Raw genomic sequence first — 19,167 nt, forward strand, 5'->3', positions numbered from 1 at the left:
AAGCATAGAATATATTTATAGTGAACAGTAGTCTCAAAGTGCTATACTAATCTAATTTGAAGATAATACAACATAATATATATTATTGTTATATTCTTTTATATCTCTAAATATAACAAAGGTGATTAAGGTTACATGAGAATATCAAAAATAAATATGTGATTTCATGTAAAGATGAATAGCCAGACAAATTACTAGATTAAAAATCACTTTTAAAAGTCTGTGGCACTAAGAATCTGTATTCTTCTTACCGGAAAATCAGGAATTTCAAATAAATTCTTATTTCCAGACTTGAGGACAAAATGACTATAGACTCATTTATGAATCTGAATGAAATTCAGCAGTATTTAAAATACCAAAAGTTGAGACAGTAAAATCTAGTAGCAGTCAAATCTTTGCTTTTAATATAAAGAACCAAATTAAAATTTTTAGAAATATGCCTCAATTGTCAATTTACTCACACAGCAAGCTAATGAAAGATAAAAATATCACCCCTCTTCTAGACTTATGCACATTCTTCTAAAGATGAAGGGGTAAAGAAAAAAACCATACATACTAAACTCCAATGAGGTTGTCTCTTTAAATTTTCTTTTATCTGGCTTGCTTAGAAAGGGTTACCTTTAGAGAAAATATAGTAACAAGCATTTAGCGGGGAAAGAATTAATTCAAACTTATTTGAAATTACTCAGTGAAGTAAATTCCAAAATTTTACAATAAAGGGACTTATTATGTACCGAGCTCAGCATTAATCCACTTTGTATCCACCACTGCTCTGATTAAAATTATAATTAGATGCTTGAAATAAATGAAGTTTGGTGACCTCTAAAGCTTGTTCCAACTATATTGAAATTTGTTTGTTTATTACTACTATCTCTTAGTATATAGTGATAAAAGTTAGTATAGGTAAGCTTTAATATTTTATTCAATAGAGAATGACTTCTATAACTTCTAGATAATTAAAGTAAAAAATTTAAACACCTAAATTGCTCAAGAGTAGGAAGTAAAAGTGTTCTGTACTCCACTTAAGCTTCCATTCTGACTTCTAATTCACTGTACATCAAAGAAAATCAACTTGCCCTGACACACTGGACTATTCCCTTCAGTGATCAGGCAGGTGTTGAGGCCAGAAAGAGCATATTTTCCACAGCCCTTTACCTTGTTTGATCACTGGTTACTTTTGATCTGACACTGCCCTCTCTCTAGTAATGACTTCCCCCTCATAGACCCTACCTCACATCTGTCAAAAGGAATAAAAGGGATCAAACTGAGACCTGACAACGCCTATGGGCCATGCGATGGGCTGCCAACTGAATGTTCCCCAGCTCCCACAATTTCCAATTCAGTTTCTTTTGTTCTGGTAGGTACAGAGTTAGGGTACCAATGACAGCAGAAAGGATTATGCACCAACTGTGAAACCAAGCCTCCTTGAATGTGTACCTTTTATCTTTGCTTCTTCATCTTCTTAAATGCTGCAATCTTCATGGTGGTTACTATGAAATACATATTCAACAAGCGCAATAGAAGGTTTGTTTAAATCCTTTTCCAGGAAAACAAAGGGCACAATGTATTGAAGCTTTAAGGAAAAAGTTTGAAACCCGTGGTGTGAGATTAGTAAAGGGCAGCTGTCAAAGAGCATGTTAATGGTAAATGAAACCGCAGAAGTTTTATGAGGACCACTCTTCAGTGGGTATTACCATACACTAAAGTGGAAAGGTCCCCTAAAACAATGCACATATTCACGAGAGGCAATTATTTAAATTGTCAAATTACAGAGTCTTATACTAATTTAGTATGAGAATCAGTTAGTACTGGAAATAAGATCTAGTCTTTATATAATGTGGTGAGTATATGTAACCTTTTTTTTAAAAAGGTATTAGTAATATTTAAATGCTGGCAAGTAGAAGAAGCTGGTCAAATATCATTTTGGCACCATCTTACTCATAATTTTTCAACCTTCATTAAAATACTGCATGGGTTCTTGAATATTCTTCTGATAATAACCCTCCCCAAACAGACACACAAACAATGACTGATGGTTCACTATCAGGCATGCAATTAAGGAATTTGCAGGAAGCTGGTTTAATGGACTTCTAAGATCACTTTCAAGGTTAAGTCTATCATTTTTTTTAAGAAATAGGACTTCTCTTAACTTTTTAAAAGTAGAGACAAAAGAAGGAAGAACATGACCAATAAGATAGGTATTCAAATTTAATGTACCTTTAATATTATAATGCTAAAAATGAATAAATAATTAACTTTAGACATGTACAAACACAGAATCTCAAAGGTGTTAAGCTTTAAGGTGATACATGTTGATTCTCTAAGTGAAATTTCAACAACAGCTGTAAAAAGGTATGCTTTGATGGAAAGAAAGAGGAAAGGCATAAATGTCTAAAGAATTAACCTGGACACTAGGCAAATGCATACACTAGACTGAAAATTATTTACCACTGTGCAAAAGACTGTATGTGAAATATCTCCTATTCTTATACAGACCAGCAATCAGTATAATTACAGTCTTCTAAAAGAAAACTATTCTTGACTCTATAATCTAAAAATACCATCCAACAGAGTATATTTTAAAAATGTGACTGCTTTCAATAGACTTTAATATAGAAAAAGATAATTCCTACATACTAGAACTTTATGGGAAGAAAACCATCCAGGTATACTAGGGGAAAAAATCACTTGCATATTGAAAAAACACAAATTAATCCAAGGTTAAACAATACACTTGGCTGAACCAATGCTTGCCCAATTTTTTCCACATGATACTTAATCTTTGAGAAAAATTAAGAAAAAAGGTATTTATCTATGGTTCTTTTTAGGTATTCTTTCCACAATTTTTGATTCTACAAGACTATCAGAACATATTAAAGGATAAAAGAATAATAAAATGGAACTAATTTATGAAATGAAAAACTAAGAATTTTAAGCCAAGTATTTTTAAAAACATTTGTCACTATAATTTTTTGCATGTTATAATACTCTCAAAGCATGCAATTTCAATATTCTAACTAAATTTTATGCCAGATCTGCTTGGTGCATTTTGTAGGTACCAAGCAACCAAGATATGCATCAAGTCTTATATGTAACTCTCTCTCTCTAAACTGCAATAATAAATCAAGCTCTTCTAAACAAAGTCAATCATAGAAGCAACTTGTTAGCTTTCATCTTTTCAATAGTCAAGTCAGTCAAGTATGACAAAAGAAAAAAGACCACAGTTCTTAGTAAGCAGTCTTGAGAGATTCTTGTTAGGGTTGTCTGAAAGCAGAAAAAAAGGAATATGCATTGGTGGAAGCACTCACCGAAATCAAATATCTTCAATGGGATATAGACCAAAAAATGAATATATATAACACATAATCTGCAAAAAAAATTGCAAGCCACAAGTTTCGACATTCACTTTTAAGAAATCATTTCCTATAAATTATGTAATTCTTGAGGAGGAAAGACATATTTGGGATTTTACTTCCTCAAACTATCTTTGCCACTCTTCTGGTATGAACACTAATGAAGAACCACTTGACACCGCTATAAAGTGAAGCACATTTCACCAATTCAGTTGTTAACAAGATTTAAATCTCATGGTCTAAAAGTGATATTGCATGTATATGTCAAAGTATAAGTAATCATATTAATGTCACTGGCATGTGTCTCATTAAAAATGTTGATTTTTAATAGTTTTCTTCCTATTGAGGAAAGAATTTTTCCAGCACTGAGCCAAAAAGACTTGAGTATAGAATGGTTCATCTTCACCAGCAGTCCTTTTCAGAAACTTTAAAATTTTTGTTAGAAAGAATTAATTTTGAAGAACTCCTAACAACTAACCATTTAGTAAAAAAAAAAAATGACAAATATACAGTCAGTTACTACATATGGTTTTTTAAAAAAGACATCAACATCTCCAACTTCAAGGAGCTTACATGACTAAACTAAAGCCTTGAAATCTATAACAAATTATCAATGAGTTAATAAGAAATAATAAAATATAGGAAACTGATAGAATATGAGGAAGAAATAAATAGGACTAGAATTCTTAGTGTTTGACACAAAAATATTTAGCTGAGCTTGAAGGTAATGAATACATATTGGAAGAAAACAAAATGATAAGAGAAAATGAAGAGTACATATACAAATTAAGAATGAAATGAGAATAGAGACTAATAATTGAAGAAATCTTTGAAGTTAGCCACTACAGATTTCTGAAGTGATTAAAAGAGTATTTTAGCAAGAGGATTCTTGCAAGAGCATTCCTCGACTGTGGATGGGCTAAATAGTCAATCTTTGGAAACCTCTTAGGCCATGACCGAATTCAGAGGAATATACAATATATTTTTATCTTCTACACTATTTTCCATTAACTTCTTCACTCGTAAGCCTAAAAATTATAATTTATGAAATGTATAATAGATTACATAATAGAACTGCCTAAAATCACATATGATATATAATACTTATTAATATATCAATGGAAAAGGGGAATATACGTGTGTGTATTTAAAATTGTGTCCTGCAACAACTTAAAATACATTAAATATCAAACTACTTAAAAATTATCTTCAAATATATAAAGTTAACATTAACCTAGCCAAAAGACATGAAAATGTATTTTGATTCCCCACTCAGAGAATCTACAAATCACAGCTCACTAATTCCACTATGTTCTCAGGAGTCAAACTGAAAAGCTAGCATAACATGATGCAAATGATTTTATAATCTATCGGCATTTGTATGAGCATTCAAACAATAATGACTATAAATATGTATCTTCCTCTTTACTTCATCAAAGACATATTAAATAATAATATTGACATTAAATAATAATACATTAAAAATAACATTTCCAACTGTAATGGAAATTTTTAAAATTTTATAAAGATGTATTCAATAAGAGGAAAACAAAAGATAAGAATAACCATCCAAACACAGTTTAATTAAAAGGATTCTGATTTATAACTATTTTTCTTTGGATTACAAATTCTTAGTGTATTCATTTATGTATCATATTAAAAAGAATGATAAATACCTATATTTATGCTTACGTCAAAAACAGTCAATGAAAACCTGGTAATAGACACTATACATTTTTTACCCCCACGAATGCTCCTGAAGTAGCCCACTTCTATCATATCTATCAGATTTTAGAAACCAAAAGTAGTGAAATGTGACACCCACTAAAGAAAAAGACTATACTGATCTTGTCTGCAACCTAATGTGGCTACATAAAAAAAGATGCAATAGAAGCGTTTAAAAATAAGTAAATATCAAAGTAGAACAAACTTCATCTTTCATCTGGCTTTTCAACTTCTCGGCTACTAAAAACCAGAAGGTGCAATCCAAGGAAAAGAATTTACCCCAACACTCTCAGGACTATTCATCCTTCCACTTACTGCCCAGGAGGCAACCTCATGTCAGATCTTTAACAGGAACTTCAAGGAAAACAAAATGGAGACAACTGTCTTGAACAACAACAGAGAAAAAAAAAGAACTTCAAAGAAAATAGAAAAGGAAGCCAACCTAAGTAATACAAATAAAGCCAAATCTACAGCAGGAATAGGAACAGTACTCACCAAACAGGCTGCCTAGATAGGAGCATAAACTGAAGAGAGGATCACCTGATGAAAGCCCAAGTGCCATAGACAATGTATCTTTATCTATGATAAATATAATGATAATGTATCTTTTTTATAATAACTACAAGAAAATGCTAGAAAAAAAGCATCCTATCACCTGAAAGCCAGATTCAACTACAGTTTGTAAATGATATATAGAAAGGCAAATCTTAAAAACAAAACAACTAATCCTTCTTTTAAGTCTACCCACTAAAATGATAAATGACAGTAAGTCTTGGATGTCCTAAAACCCTAGCAACCCATTACTATAAAAAAATACATACATATATATAAGCCAAAACTTCTCTCTAGATCCAAACAATGCATCTTACTTAGTGACTGACAGTCGAAAAGGGTAGCTGAAGAATATGTGCTCATAAATGACAGGCTTAATGTACTCCCAGCATCCCACTGCCATCTAACCTTATACAATTTCTCTCTGCTAAGGCTAATGACTGGGCTCTTTATCTCAACCAACCATCCCTGTTGCCAACACTGGAGCACAAAGCCAGAGACAGCACTTTCAATTATATCTGAGAGATAAATTGATTTGCTTCCAAATCTCTGATTTTTTTAACATGCAGTCATAAAAGGAATTAAACAAAATTATATTTTTAACTAAACTATAGAATATATAAGTTGAAAATAACACCAGTAAAAAAATAATCCCAATACTAGGAATAACCTAAACAACAGCTGTAAATGGTAAAATCAAAACAATTTAGATATTTTTAATAACCCAGAATTTGATTCAGAAAAAAAATTAAAACTATGTTAATACTATTTGGAGTCTCCTATTTTGGGGGGCAGTTTTATAACTTTATTTGACAATCAGCAGTTAGTTCTCATCCACATTAACTGTTTGTAGATTTCTGAAAGTGGTGACAGGTATGTAGGTAACGAATGTATAGAGCTTGTTTGGTGAATCTTCATCCTCATTACATTTTAAAATAAGAGTCTCCTATTTTTAACCACGATAAATTCTGCATTATTAACACTGGGTTATCTGTATAAGAGCTTTTAATACTAGGCTAGTTTCTTCCTGAGATTCTGTTAGCATTTGAGCATGTTCTATTACCAGTTGATGGATCCCCAAAGTTTGTGAACTACTTGTAATATTACTAAATTAACATAATTAGGCAGGTGAATACGCTGGGTTAACAATTAATGCAGTTCAAAGAAAAATTATTTGGATGACCCAAGTCACTGCTTGACCTCCATACCATACTGGCACATAGGGGAAGAAAACATATACTCACTCACATTCACTCTTTATGGTTTTCTATGCTTTTTAAATGATAGAATACAATTCATGTATGTTTTTAAAAAACCAAGATACCTGGTAGGTAAAAAAGATACCCATAAGAGAAAGATACCAATAGATTAAAAAGAGAGTGAGGGATCAAGCTCTAGAGCCAAGAATATAAATGACTAACATATTTATTCTTCAAACTGAAAAATCTGCCAAATAACATTTTAACATTTTTCAATATATCTGTATGCCAAATAACTTTTGTCTTTAAAGTAGGTCTTTCAAAAATCACTTCAATAAAATAAACCAATTTTATTAATGATAAGAAAGTACAAATCAATGTAATTCTGACAAGAATAAAAATTATATTCTAGTTTATCAGAACAGCATGTTGCTAAAAGCAAGTGCCCTAAGAAATACTCCTTGAGTATGTTAAGGAGTGGCTCGATAAATTAAATGGCATCACTCATCCAGTAACTAGATCAAACTAGAAAAGTTAGAAAAACTGACTCTGCATCCTTCAGCTATTTTTCAGGTTTTTATTTATACACACAAATTCATATTGTTTTCAAAGCCGTTCTGCAAATACTTGAAGAAATGCATTTTAAAAAGCATGTTCAGTTCAGTAGTAGCCAATTTGTCACTAAACTAACATTTACTGAATATCATGTGCTAACATGAAAGAGGGATGGGATAAAGAGACAGCTAGGTCCCTTCCCACCTTCAAAAGAGTTGACAATCTATCAGAAAGATATACCTGTGAATCATGATCTCAATTACTCATGAAGAACAATCTGTCATGATTTAGTAAAAATCTGAAAATATAAATATCTTAGCTCCTTATTCATTACATTTTTAGGTATTAGAAATAAGCACAAGAGACTTGCACAAGAGTTTTATTGCAACACTGCCTATGATGGTAGAATGCCAGAAGCATTCTAAGTATCTTTCAATAGAAAATTAATAAGCAGGGCATATATACATATATAGAACACTAACAGTTAAAAAAGAATGAATTACATATTTGTCATGGCTGGATCTCATAAACAATTTAAAAGAAAAAATGCAAATTCCATATTGATATATACTGTGGTGAGACTAGATATTTAACCAGGTAACATCAGACATAAACTACATGTGACTACAAATTAAATAATACTATATTGTTGTTCATGTTATCATTTATGTTAAGGGTTTTTTTTAACGTTTAAAGCATTGTGGATCATCATAGTATTTGCCTCTAAAAGGATACAGTGAAATGGCATTGCATGCAAAACGACAGAGACTTACACACATTTTATTTGCTTTATTAACTCAAGAAAAAGAAACAAATTAACAAAATGTAAAAAATTGGGACAACTGTTATAGCATAAATAATAAAATATTTAAATTAAAAAATAAATAAGTAAATGTCAATGGGTAATGGGTACACAGATTTTACTATTTAGTATTCCGTATTTTCCTAATTTCTCAAAATTCAAAAAAGAACTTAAAAACCCCAAAATATGATCTGTTTCACATTTGGTGAAATCCCATGCTATAATCCCCATTACCTAAACTCAAGAAACTTAAACAATCTGGTCCCTACCTTCCTTCACAGACACAAATATGAACATTTGCCCTACCCACCCCGCCTGTAAAGCTAATCAATCTTACCGTAATACCCACCACTTTTGAAACATCCCACATATTTTCCTGGTGCCTGTCTTCATTAGTGCTGTTTCTCCCAACTGCAATCACTTTTCCTGACCAAAAAATGTTTGCTTGCTTCACAATTACCATATCACTATATATCAATCAAGACCCAGTTCAAATATCACCTATGATTTATAGGAATTCCTGATTCCTCTTTTATCCCTCATACCAGTAACTATTTTTATGATTGACACTTCCATAGCACGTAAGCCTAGACAAAAATCTCTTCTCTTTAGCAATATAACTTTTTTAATTCCTCAACACCTCTCATATGTGCCTGGCATGTAGTAGATATTCAAATGTTAACTAAACTGAATGGACATTTGAAATAGTGGTAAGGAACAGAGTAGAAAGTTATCAGTTCAGCCCTGGCCAGTGTGGCTCAGTCAGTTGGGTGTCATTCTGCAAACCAAAAGATCACAGGTTCAATTCCTCATCAGGGGCACATACTCGGGTTGCAGACTGTGCTCTGCCCTCATCAGGGCACTTGCAGAAGGCAAAAGGCAACCCACTGATGTTTCTCCCTCACATCAATGTTTCTCTCCCTCCCTTCCCCTCTCTTAAAATAAAATATTTTTTTTAAAAAAGAAAGTTATCTACTTCATTAATCCATTAAAATCTCTGTTAAATGTGCTGGACAAAAATGAAATATTAACAGCATCTAAATCCAAATTTCACAAAAATATAAAATAGTACAATTTTGCAAAGGAAAATTGTTACATAAAGAGTAAAATTCTGTTAAAGTTAATTATGTTTATATCTGTACATGATTAAGATCAACATTAAAAACTATATTGAAGACTGCTCTCTTATTTGATAATTTTACTAATTTTCTCAGAAAAGACTCTAATATATCTCCATTGGTACTTACAGCTTGCCTTGAAATCAGTTGTCATCCTAGGAAAAAGATCTTTCCCTCATGCTAATAGTTAACTTCTTTTTTAAAAAAACAGATGAAATAGAGCTTTTCTGTTTATTTTTTTAGACAGAGGGGAAGGGAGGGAGAAAGAGAGGGAGAGAAATATCAATGTGTGGTTGCCTCTCACACGCCCCCTACTGGGGACCTAGACCACAACCAAGGCATGTGCACTGATTGGGGATCGAACTAGCGACCCTTCGGTTCGCAGGTGGGTGCTCAATCCACTGAGCCACACCGGCCAGGGCTAACTTCCTCCCTTTGATGTCTCACACTACCCATCTGTGTGTTAAAGGGAGATAATGCCTTTTGAAAATTACTGCTTGGTTCAAAGACATATGGATTTGCCCCATCTGTAATGTATCCATGCAATCAAAGGAGCTTGGAGACAAAGGTTTGGGAATCTAACAGATCTGGGTTAGAATCTTGACTTTGACACAGATTTGTTGTTACTTAACCTCTCTAGGCCTCAATATACTCATCTGTACAATGGAATAAAAATAAGGTACTGTATATGGTAGTTTGAGGATTAATTATGTAAAATTGCACAGTGCCTGGTACATTGAAAATACTCAATAAAAGATAAGTATTAAATATGTTTAAAAATCAATAAGTGACAGCAAAACCCTGAAATGTAGTATACAACAATAAAATGAAGCTCAGTATGTATGTTTAGGTCTCCGTCTTTAGAATGCCACATTCAAGCATCACTGTTTACTGAAAACTACCACTCTGTGTGCAGGTAAATGCCTCATCTATTAAGAGAGGAAAAGGCAATGAAGGCAAATATCTACCCTGGGAGATTTTGGAGGCTGAAGTGAAAACGGCCTCCCTCACAAATGTAAATTATTTATGTCAGAGATTACAAGTAAACTCTCTTCACAAGGAGTGCTTGAGAAATAAACTATCAGGATTGCATAGGGAGAACTGAGGGGAGTGAGGGCCAAATCCTTTAATATATGAACTCTAAGTGGAAAAGTAAATGAATGAAGAAACATAAGCCTTCTTAGGGTGCTGAATTAACCACTGCTATTTAAGCTCTGATGCAAATGTTTACCTTACATAACCCAGCTGATGATGACATGACCACCAATCTACTTACTTGGCTGTTACAACAGCCTTAAATCACAGCAAGCAGTAAAAAGAAATTAAACTGTAGGTAGTTAATAGGTGAAATAAGAACATAGTAGGTAATATTAGGCGCTGACGCAGCCCAGTTCAAATTAGTAGACTTCAGAAATAAACTCTGGTAGGAAGTGGAAGAAAAGTGACCTTTATTGAAGATCCCCTACGTATGAAACACATTTGGTGCTTTACCTCTTAATCTCATTTAGTCTGATCCTCATAAAAGCATGTTTGAAGCAGTTTTATATCCTTTCTGCAAATGAAGAAATGAATGTACAAAATTTAAGATAACCTCAATCACATAGGTAAGAAACTGCAAGAGCAAGGCACAAACTGAGTTCAGTTCAATCCAAACAGTGTTTGCCTCTATCACCCCCTCAATGCTTCCAGTCTGGAAGAAGAAAGCCTGGAGGCAACTTTAGATCCTGTGGTATCTGTGTAAGCCTCCAAGAGATAATAAAATTAAAAACAATGAAAAACAATGTTACAAATCATGTTATAGCAGCAGCCAAAGGGCTCCAGGAGATGTCATAGAATTAAAACACTAGTAAAATAACAATTTACCAGGGGGTTGAAATAAAATAAAAGGTCACAACTTTCAGGAAATCAAGTTTAAATCAATAAACATATATCATTTCCCTAAAACATTCTAAATTCTATCCATAATACATTATTACTTTCTTGATAATTCAGAAAGTCTATACTAGTTCACAATTCAACTCTACAAAGTAGAAGGTATTTAAAAAAATACAAATACACACGACACATACAGATCTAATATTAAAATGATAGGACTCAGCATGGAAGCTATTTTCATAATAATTCATAAAATTCTAGTACAGTACTTTAAAACATCAGATTGGGTAACAAATGATAGATAATCTATCTGGCCCCCATCATTTTACAACTGAATAAGAAGCTGCCCAAAGAGTTCCTCTGTCCAAAAAGTACAGAAACAGAATCTAAAACAAAGAAAGTAAAGAAGCAGAGAGAATATACTTAATGAGGTTCCTAGATCATCAATAACTATACACACAAACTAAATACACCTTTAAAATAACTTTGGAGCAAGTATTGCACAGAAGTGATGTGGAAGCTACCATTAGGAGCAGGGAAACAGTGTATACAGTATACTAGACCCTCACTATAGTTGTATTCCTCGCATGTACTTCTAGATGCTATACTAGAGTTTCATGGTGAATGCAAAATACATCCATGTAGGTAAATGGCACGTGTCTAACTCAAAAATAACTAAAACAGAAATTCATTTTTTTGGAAATATGTTCTTTTAAGATTTTACCTGTAAATCCTAATTCTTTGCCTCGCCATAATTAATTTGAGTCTTAAAATGTCAAGTCACTGTCCTCGATTTCCACCTGAATAAAAGTTTTCCTTCTGGTAAACACAGGAATCCTTCCCCTATTCTAAAGTTTATCTTACCTAAATTAGTTCCACAAATAAGGATGTCTGAATATCTTGCTTTGTGTAAAACAGAAAGTTCATCTTTTAACACTCTAGCTGCAACTAATACTTTAAATTATTTTAATAAAAAAGTTTACCATTGCCCGGGCTGGTGTGGCTCAGGGGGTTGGGTATCATCCCAGAAACAAAAAGGCCAGGACACATGCTGGGGTTGTGGGCCAGGTAGGTCCCCCAGCTGGGTGTTGCTCTCACACATTGATGTTTCTCTCCTTCTCTTTCTCCCTCCCTTCTCCTCTCTCTAAAAATAAATAAATAAAAACTTAAAAAAAATTCTACCATGAAAACCACCTAAAGAATAAAAATTTTAAATAACCTATAATACCTGCAAAAACTGTGTATAAGCATTGTTATCTTTTTAGTTATATCAAGGACTCAAAAATAATCTATCACTGAAATATACAAAGACAATGCTGCCACCTAAAGGCCAAGATCTAACATGGAAAAAAGTGTACTCGGTCAAATACTGCCAATGTATAAAAACAACCAATTTGACATTTTAAAGTCATCAGAGTTTATATTTAAATAAAAAGCCTATGCTATGATGCTACAGAGCATAGACAGTACATAGACTACACAATGAAGCTCTAAAACTCTTGAGAAAATTCGCTTTAATAAGAAAATTAGCGAACAATTTGGCTAACAATGTCTACACATGTCAAATACTGTTGGTATCCTTTCAGACACAGTATTCTCCCAAGTATTTCTATTAGTTGTTAATTTAAAATATTTTTCCTATTTAACGACATTTATATTTCCTGTTTGTAATTGCATATAAAATATAAATAGCTACCTAGATATTACTTGCCTTTAACCAGACAACAATTACTTCTAGTTACCCTATTTAAAATATTCATTGTTAAATGACTAGTAACAACACTTCTCAGAGTTAAAATAACCCAAATACTTAAAATTACAGTCTTTCAAATAATTCAAATAATATCAAAATATTCAAATAATTCAAAGAATTTACTTCATAAATTCCAAAAATACAAAGCAAAGTTCCTATGGGAGGTTAGTTATCAATAATGCAATTGTCCAAAATAAAGAGTTCAAAGTATTGTAAATTTTCTTTTCTAAGAACCTTAAATTGAAAAAGAAACTTTATTAAACTGACCTTTCTTTAATATCTGGCTGTCACTCTAAATTTACAATGAAATCAATGTTTACTGAGTAGCTCTATATACAAAACTGCTTCCCTTGGTATTTAGGTGTATAACAACTTTTTAATGGACCACAATATTAGGAAAAAGCTAATGTGAATATAACTAGAACCTTCACAACAGTATACAGTTAAAAATACATATACATTTAATTCCTTTGGGAAACCACTGACTGAAATTTTTTAAAAGATTTTGTTCATTTATTTTTAGAGAAAGAGGAAGAAAGATAGGAAGAGAAACACCAACTGGTTCCCTCTCTCACGTACCCAGCGGCGGGGGGGGGGCCCTGGCACTCAACCCAGGCCTTTGCCCTGACAGGGAATCGTGCCTGAGACCCCACTGAGCCATACCTGTCAGAGACACTAAAATTTTTAATGTGTCAAAAAAAAATGTTTCTCTGTGTTTGCGCAACAAATATTCCCATTATGTGATAAATACAAAAAAATTAAGTTGGGTTAACCATCCTTTAATTTATCTTGAGAGTAGTGGAAATCAACAAATAATAAATACGTCATAATCTCATAAAAACTACTAGTTTTTAAAAAATTTTTTTTAAATCCTCACCTAAGAATATGTTTTATTGATTTGAGAGAAAGAGAGAAAGGAAAGGAGAGAAAGAGAATCAAACGCAATTCCCAGGTATGTGCCCTGACAGGGAAAAGAACCCCCAACCTTTGGGTGTGCAGGGCGACACTCCAACCAACCAAGCCACCCAGCCCGGGCTTTTAGTAGTCTCTTATGAGTCAGAGTTTATACTAGACAATTTAAGGACATTATGTCATTTAGTCATTAGACACAATGTGCAAAAAGACAAGTATTAACCTCATTTACAAATGGGGCTCAGAGGGCTTAAGTAACTTTCCCAGAGTCACAAAGCAAGTAAGTGAAAACCAGGAGTCAAAATTCAGTCCCCCTATCCAAGAAGATCTTATTCCCTCTACAAGATCATACTGCCTCAGGAGTGGTTAATTACTTTGTACTAAATGTAGTAAAGAGAAAAGTAAAACATTTTTACTATATAATTTCAGTGACAGGAATAATTCTATGTGGTAACAAAAGCATTTACTTTTAATTCATAGTGTTTCAATTTTTCTAACTGTAATATTGTATTTATTTATTTATTTATTTATTTATTTATTTATTTAAGACAAAGGGGAAGGGAGGGCGAAAGAGGGGGACAGAAATATCAATATGTGGTTGCCTCTCATGTGCCCCTGACCCAGGACCTGGCCTACAACCTAGGCAGGTTGCATCTGATAGGGAATCGAACCAGTGACCCTCTGGTTCACAAACAGGTGCTCAATCCACTGAGCCACACCAGTCAGGGCTGGAATATTTTTAAAATAGCATTATCTCATTTGAACTGCTGATGGTTCTAGAAACCTTTCAAAACTTACAATATATGAGATGTATTTATCAAATTTTAGAAAGTAACTCTAAGAAGCAATAAAAAGATCTCTTTATTTTGGGGATACAATTAAAAAGCAAGTCTTCTTTGGCCCTGACCAGCATGGCTCAGTTGGTTGAGTATTGTCCAGCAAAGTGAAAGCTCTGTGGTTTGATTCCCCATCAGGGCACATGCCTGGGTGGCAGGTCCAGTCCCTGGTTGGGACATGCGTGAGAGGTAACGGACTGACGTTTCTCTCCCTTTCTCTCTCTCTCCCTTACCCTCTCTCCAAAAGTATACAAAATCTTTTAAAAAATACAAGTCTTTGTAAATATGCTACATATTCCAGACAACCCTTGCCTATTTTTAATTTTTTTAATCCTCACCCAAGGACAGGTTATTGATTTTAGAGATAGTGGAAGGGAAGGAGAGAAATATCAATGCAAGAGAGAAACATCAATCAGTTGCCTTTTGTAGGAACCTACAACCTCGCCATGTGCCTGAACCAGAAATCCAAACCGTGACTTTTCAGTTAATGGGACTGACTCCAACCAACAGAGCCACACTGGCCACAGCGACCTTGCCTATTGTAAAGTCCCATTTTCAGCACTGAAAACTCTATTAGCACCTCCCTAGTGACAACTTTTCCATTAACTTGTACTATGTGTCTACCAAATCAAAATTAAATGAATTTTGAATATTATTCAGCCCTAAAAAAGAAATGAAGCTCTGACACAAGCTACAACAAGGATGAACCATGAAAACATTATGCTAAGTGAAAAGAGCCAGACACAGAAAACCATATCCTGTGTAATTCCATCTATACGAAATGTCCATAATAGGCAAACCCATAGAAATAGAAAATAGATTACTAACTGCCAGGGCCTGAAAGAAGGGTAAATGATGGGGAATGACGGCTAACAAGCACAGAGTTTCTTTTCATGGTAATGAACATACTCTAGAATTAGTGAAGAGGATTGCACAATTTCGTGAAAATACTAAAATCACTGAATTTACACTTTAAAAGAGTGAGCTGTATATGTAAATTATATGTCGATAAAATAAAATTAAATGGTTTTAAGTATATCACATATAAAACATGAAGTATGAATGTTACACATGTGTGTGCCTAAAATACAAAACCTATGTAGCTACCAAGATTATCTACCACAATTCATGGAATCACCATTTTTCACCATGCTTAGTGAAAAGCTCTGTTTCACAAGTATACATCTCCCTGAATATCTACAACCACATATTTACTATGTTTTACAACTAAAATTTAATTTTTCCAATATATCTGAATTAGCTGACTGTCATGCAAGTGCCACATACAACCAACTATACGATTAGAGCATCAATTTGTAAAATCATTGTGTGGAATGAATTCTTGCTTTTACGTAGAATTTGCCTCCAAACCACCAAAAAAAATGCTAAGCAGAAGAAAATGTATAAGGTAAATTATAAGAAATTTAAAAATTAGAAACAAAATAAAAAACACAAGGATGATATAAGTACTTACTAATTTGTTTTCCTGCATGTATATTCTTTGTAATTTCAGACAGCCCTTAGCTATGACGATCATGCCTTCATCTGAGATCTTGTAACACTGGCCGAAATGAATATCTTTCAGTTCTCTGCATTTTGAGCCCAGCTGTGAACAAAAAGATTTGGTTAAATGCTTAGAAAATTTAAAAGGTAACATTTCTCTTTTTTTAAGATTTTATTTATTTATTTTTAGACAGAGGGGAGGAAAGGGAGAGAAGGAGGGAGAGAAACATCAATGTGTGGTTGCCTCTCGTGTGCCCCATATGGGGGACCTGGCCTGCAACCCAGGCATGTGCCTACTGGGAATGGAATAGGAATCGAACCAGCAACCCTTTGGTTGGCAGGCCGGTGCTCAATCCACTGAGCCACACTAGCCGGGGCAAAAAGTAACATATTTCTTGTAAAATTTCCATATAATTTTTTTAAATAGCCATACCAAAGTTATATAATTGTTTATAAACTACTTTTAAAATAAAATGCAAACCATCTATCATTTAAAACAGTATTGGGTAAGCCTTTCCATGTTCTAATCTACTTCCTTGCTTCAACTACCTCACATTATATGCCACCTAAGTGCCTTGATTGCTTAAGACCTCAAATTCACATCTTTATTTCTTGAGTCTCTACAGCAGTTATAGTGTTACACTGAGTGGGACACCAGTCCGAGGCATAAAACGAAGGTCCAAGAAGTAAAACAAAGGACCAGTGAGTGAAAGAATTTAATTCATGAGATTCTAGTTCTACTGTTGCATGTCCCAGTGAATCATTTCTCTCCTTTGGCACAATACTCTGTGAAAAAGAAAAAAGTCTGAATGCACCACCACTAATAGTCTAAGAATACTTATTCACACACTGGAGTGCATGAACTAAAACTATAAAAGGACTAGTAATTTTCTCATTGAAATCCCAACTGTACCTAAATAATTAATAAACAAGCACAGTGTTCCCATTTAAAAACATTAAGTATCAACAAAGAACAAATTACTTGTATTTCTTTTTGAAATCTATAGTGGAGATTAGATCATAAAAGCAAATTATAAATGAATGTTGTTTTATGAGTATTACATATGAAGAGAGTCATCTTCCAACTAAAATAAGAAACTTACTTTAGAAACAACCTATATATGAAAAATTAGCAAAAAGTCACATAAAAACAATTAAAACCCAGTGCTGGCAAGGGTTCAAAGTATGGTGATAATCTCTGGTAAGAGTGTAAATTAGTTAACAAAAATTTTCCTGGAGGGCTTCTTAACCATAGATTTTAAAAAATATCAAAAATGCACCTGAAAAATGCATGGCTCCACTTCTAAATACTTACTAAATAATTAACTAAATACTAACGGGTAATTGGATAGATAAATCGTAAAGCAAGCATATTAAAACATTGATTATATAATCTAAGTAGTAGATATGTGTTTACTGTAAAACTCAAATTTTCCATATATTTAAAATATTTCATAATAAAGTGTTGGAATAATCAACTAAAGGCATATTTGGTAAGATTTAACTAAGAAAAATCAGCAGAAATAAATTTTTTAAATTTTTATGTATGTTTATTTATTCCAGACAGAAAGAGGGAGAGAGAGAAACATCCTTGTGAGAGAAACATCTATCAGGCACCTCAACCAAGGACCAACCCTGCAACGTAGGTAGCATATATTGCCACGAATAATGCACACTCTTTGCTCAAATTTTTGAGGGAAAAATAAGGATGTGCATTATACATGGGTGGTACTAATTCCGTACCTATATAGTTTTAAATATTTTATTTATGCTTATGCATTAAAAGTGTGACTCTAGAAAGCAATGATAATCATATGCAAAATAATACCCTTTATAATACAAAAAGCAGGACACCTAAATATAAATAAATTAAAAATTGAGATAAAAAATTAAAATGAAAGGTTTTTTCCTAAAAGTTTGGGCAAAAAACATGGGTGCGCATTATACACAGCAAAATACAGTATGTGCCCTGCCTGTGAATCAAACCTGCGACCTTTGGGTTTATGGGACAACACTCCAACCCACTGAGTCACACCAGCCAGGCCAAAACAAATTTTTTAAAAAAAACAGTAGAAAACAATCTAAGGTTATAAATTAAGGTGCTTTCATAAAATTATTATATAGCCATTAAAATTGAAGTAAACACTTAAAATGATAATTTTTGTAAAGTTTTTTTAAATTTTATTTATTTATTTTTAGAGAGAGGGGAAGGGAAGGAGGAAGAAAGGGAGATAAACATCAATGTGTGGTTGCCTCTTGCATGCCCCCTACTGGGGACCTGGCCTGCAACCCAGGCATGTGCCCTAGACTGGGAATCAAGCCAGTGACCATTTGGTTCACAGGCTAGAACTCAATCCACATCACTGAGCCACATCAGCCAGGGCTTTACACAAGTTTTTATGTATAATCCAGTTTTACAAACAAATTGTGCATACTTAAATATACAAATAAATATATAGAGAGAAAAGAAACAAAAATATACAACAAGGCATTAATAGTGGTTAATCTAATTAGTATGATAATGTGTGGTAGTGTTTTTGTTTTTTCTGCCTATTCATCTCATATTTTTTAAAAAACTAAATAATACCCAATGTTCATAGCAGCACAATTTACAATAGCCAAGTACTGGAAGCAACCTAAGTGCCCATCAGCACATGAGTGGATCAAAAAACTATGGTACATTTACACAATGGAATTCTACGCAGCAGAGGGAAAGAAGGAGCTTATACCCTTTGCAATGGCATGGTTGGAACTGGAGAGCATTATGCTAAGTGAAATAAGCCAGATAGTGAGGGACAAATACCACATGATCTCACCTTTAACTGGAACATAATCAACAAAAGAAAAAAGCAAACAAAATATAACCAGAGACATTGAAATTAAGAACAATGAAACAATAGCCAGAGGGGAGTGGGGAGGGGATAGTGGGGAGAGGGGTCTATAGGAGCTACTATGACGGGCACAAGGACAAAATCAAGGGGGAG

The 19,167-nt window shown here is 33.3% G+C and overlaps 1 protein-coding gene across 2 annotated transcripts in view; it reads right to left on the reverse strand.

Annotated features, from left to right (window-relative positions):
* FBXL17 (F-box and leucine rich repeat protein 17) overlaps window positions 1-19,167 on the reverse strand; it is a 475,635-nt gene that overhangs the window by 418,778 nt on the left and 37,690 nt on the right. For both annotated transcript variants that reach the window (XM_053911271.1, XM_053911273.1), the window contains exon 4: window positions 16,155-16,286. In XM_053911271.1, the coding sequence (XP_053767246.1) occupies window positions 16,155-16,286 (132 nt within the window). The remainder of the gene's footprint in view (window positions 1-16,154; window positions 16,287-19,167) is intronic.

This window comes from Desmodus rotundus, chromosome 1, assembly GCF_022682495.2.
Source record: "Desmodus rotundus isolate HL8 chromosome 1, HLdesRot8A.1, whole genome shotgun sequence".
NCBI lineage: Eukaryota > Metazoa > Chordata > Mammalia > Chiroptera > Phyllostomidae > Desmodus > Desmodus rotundus.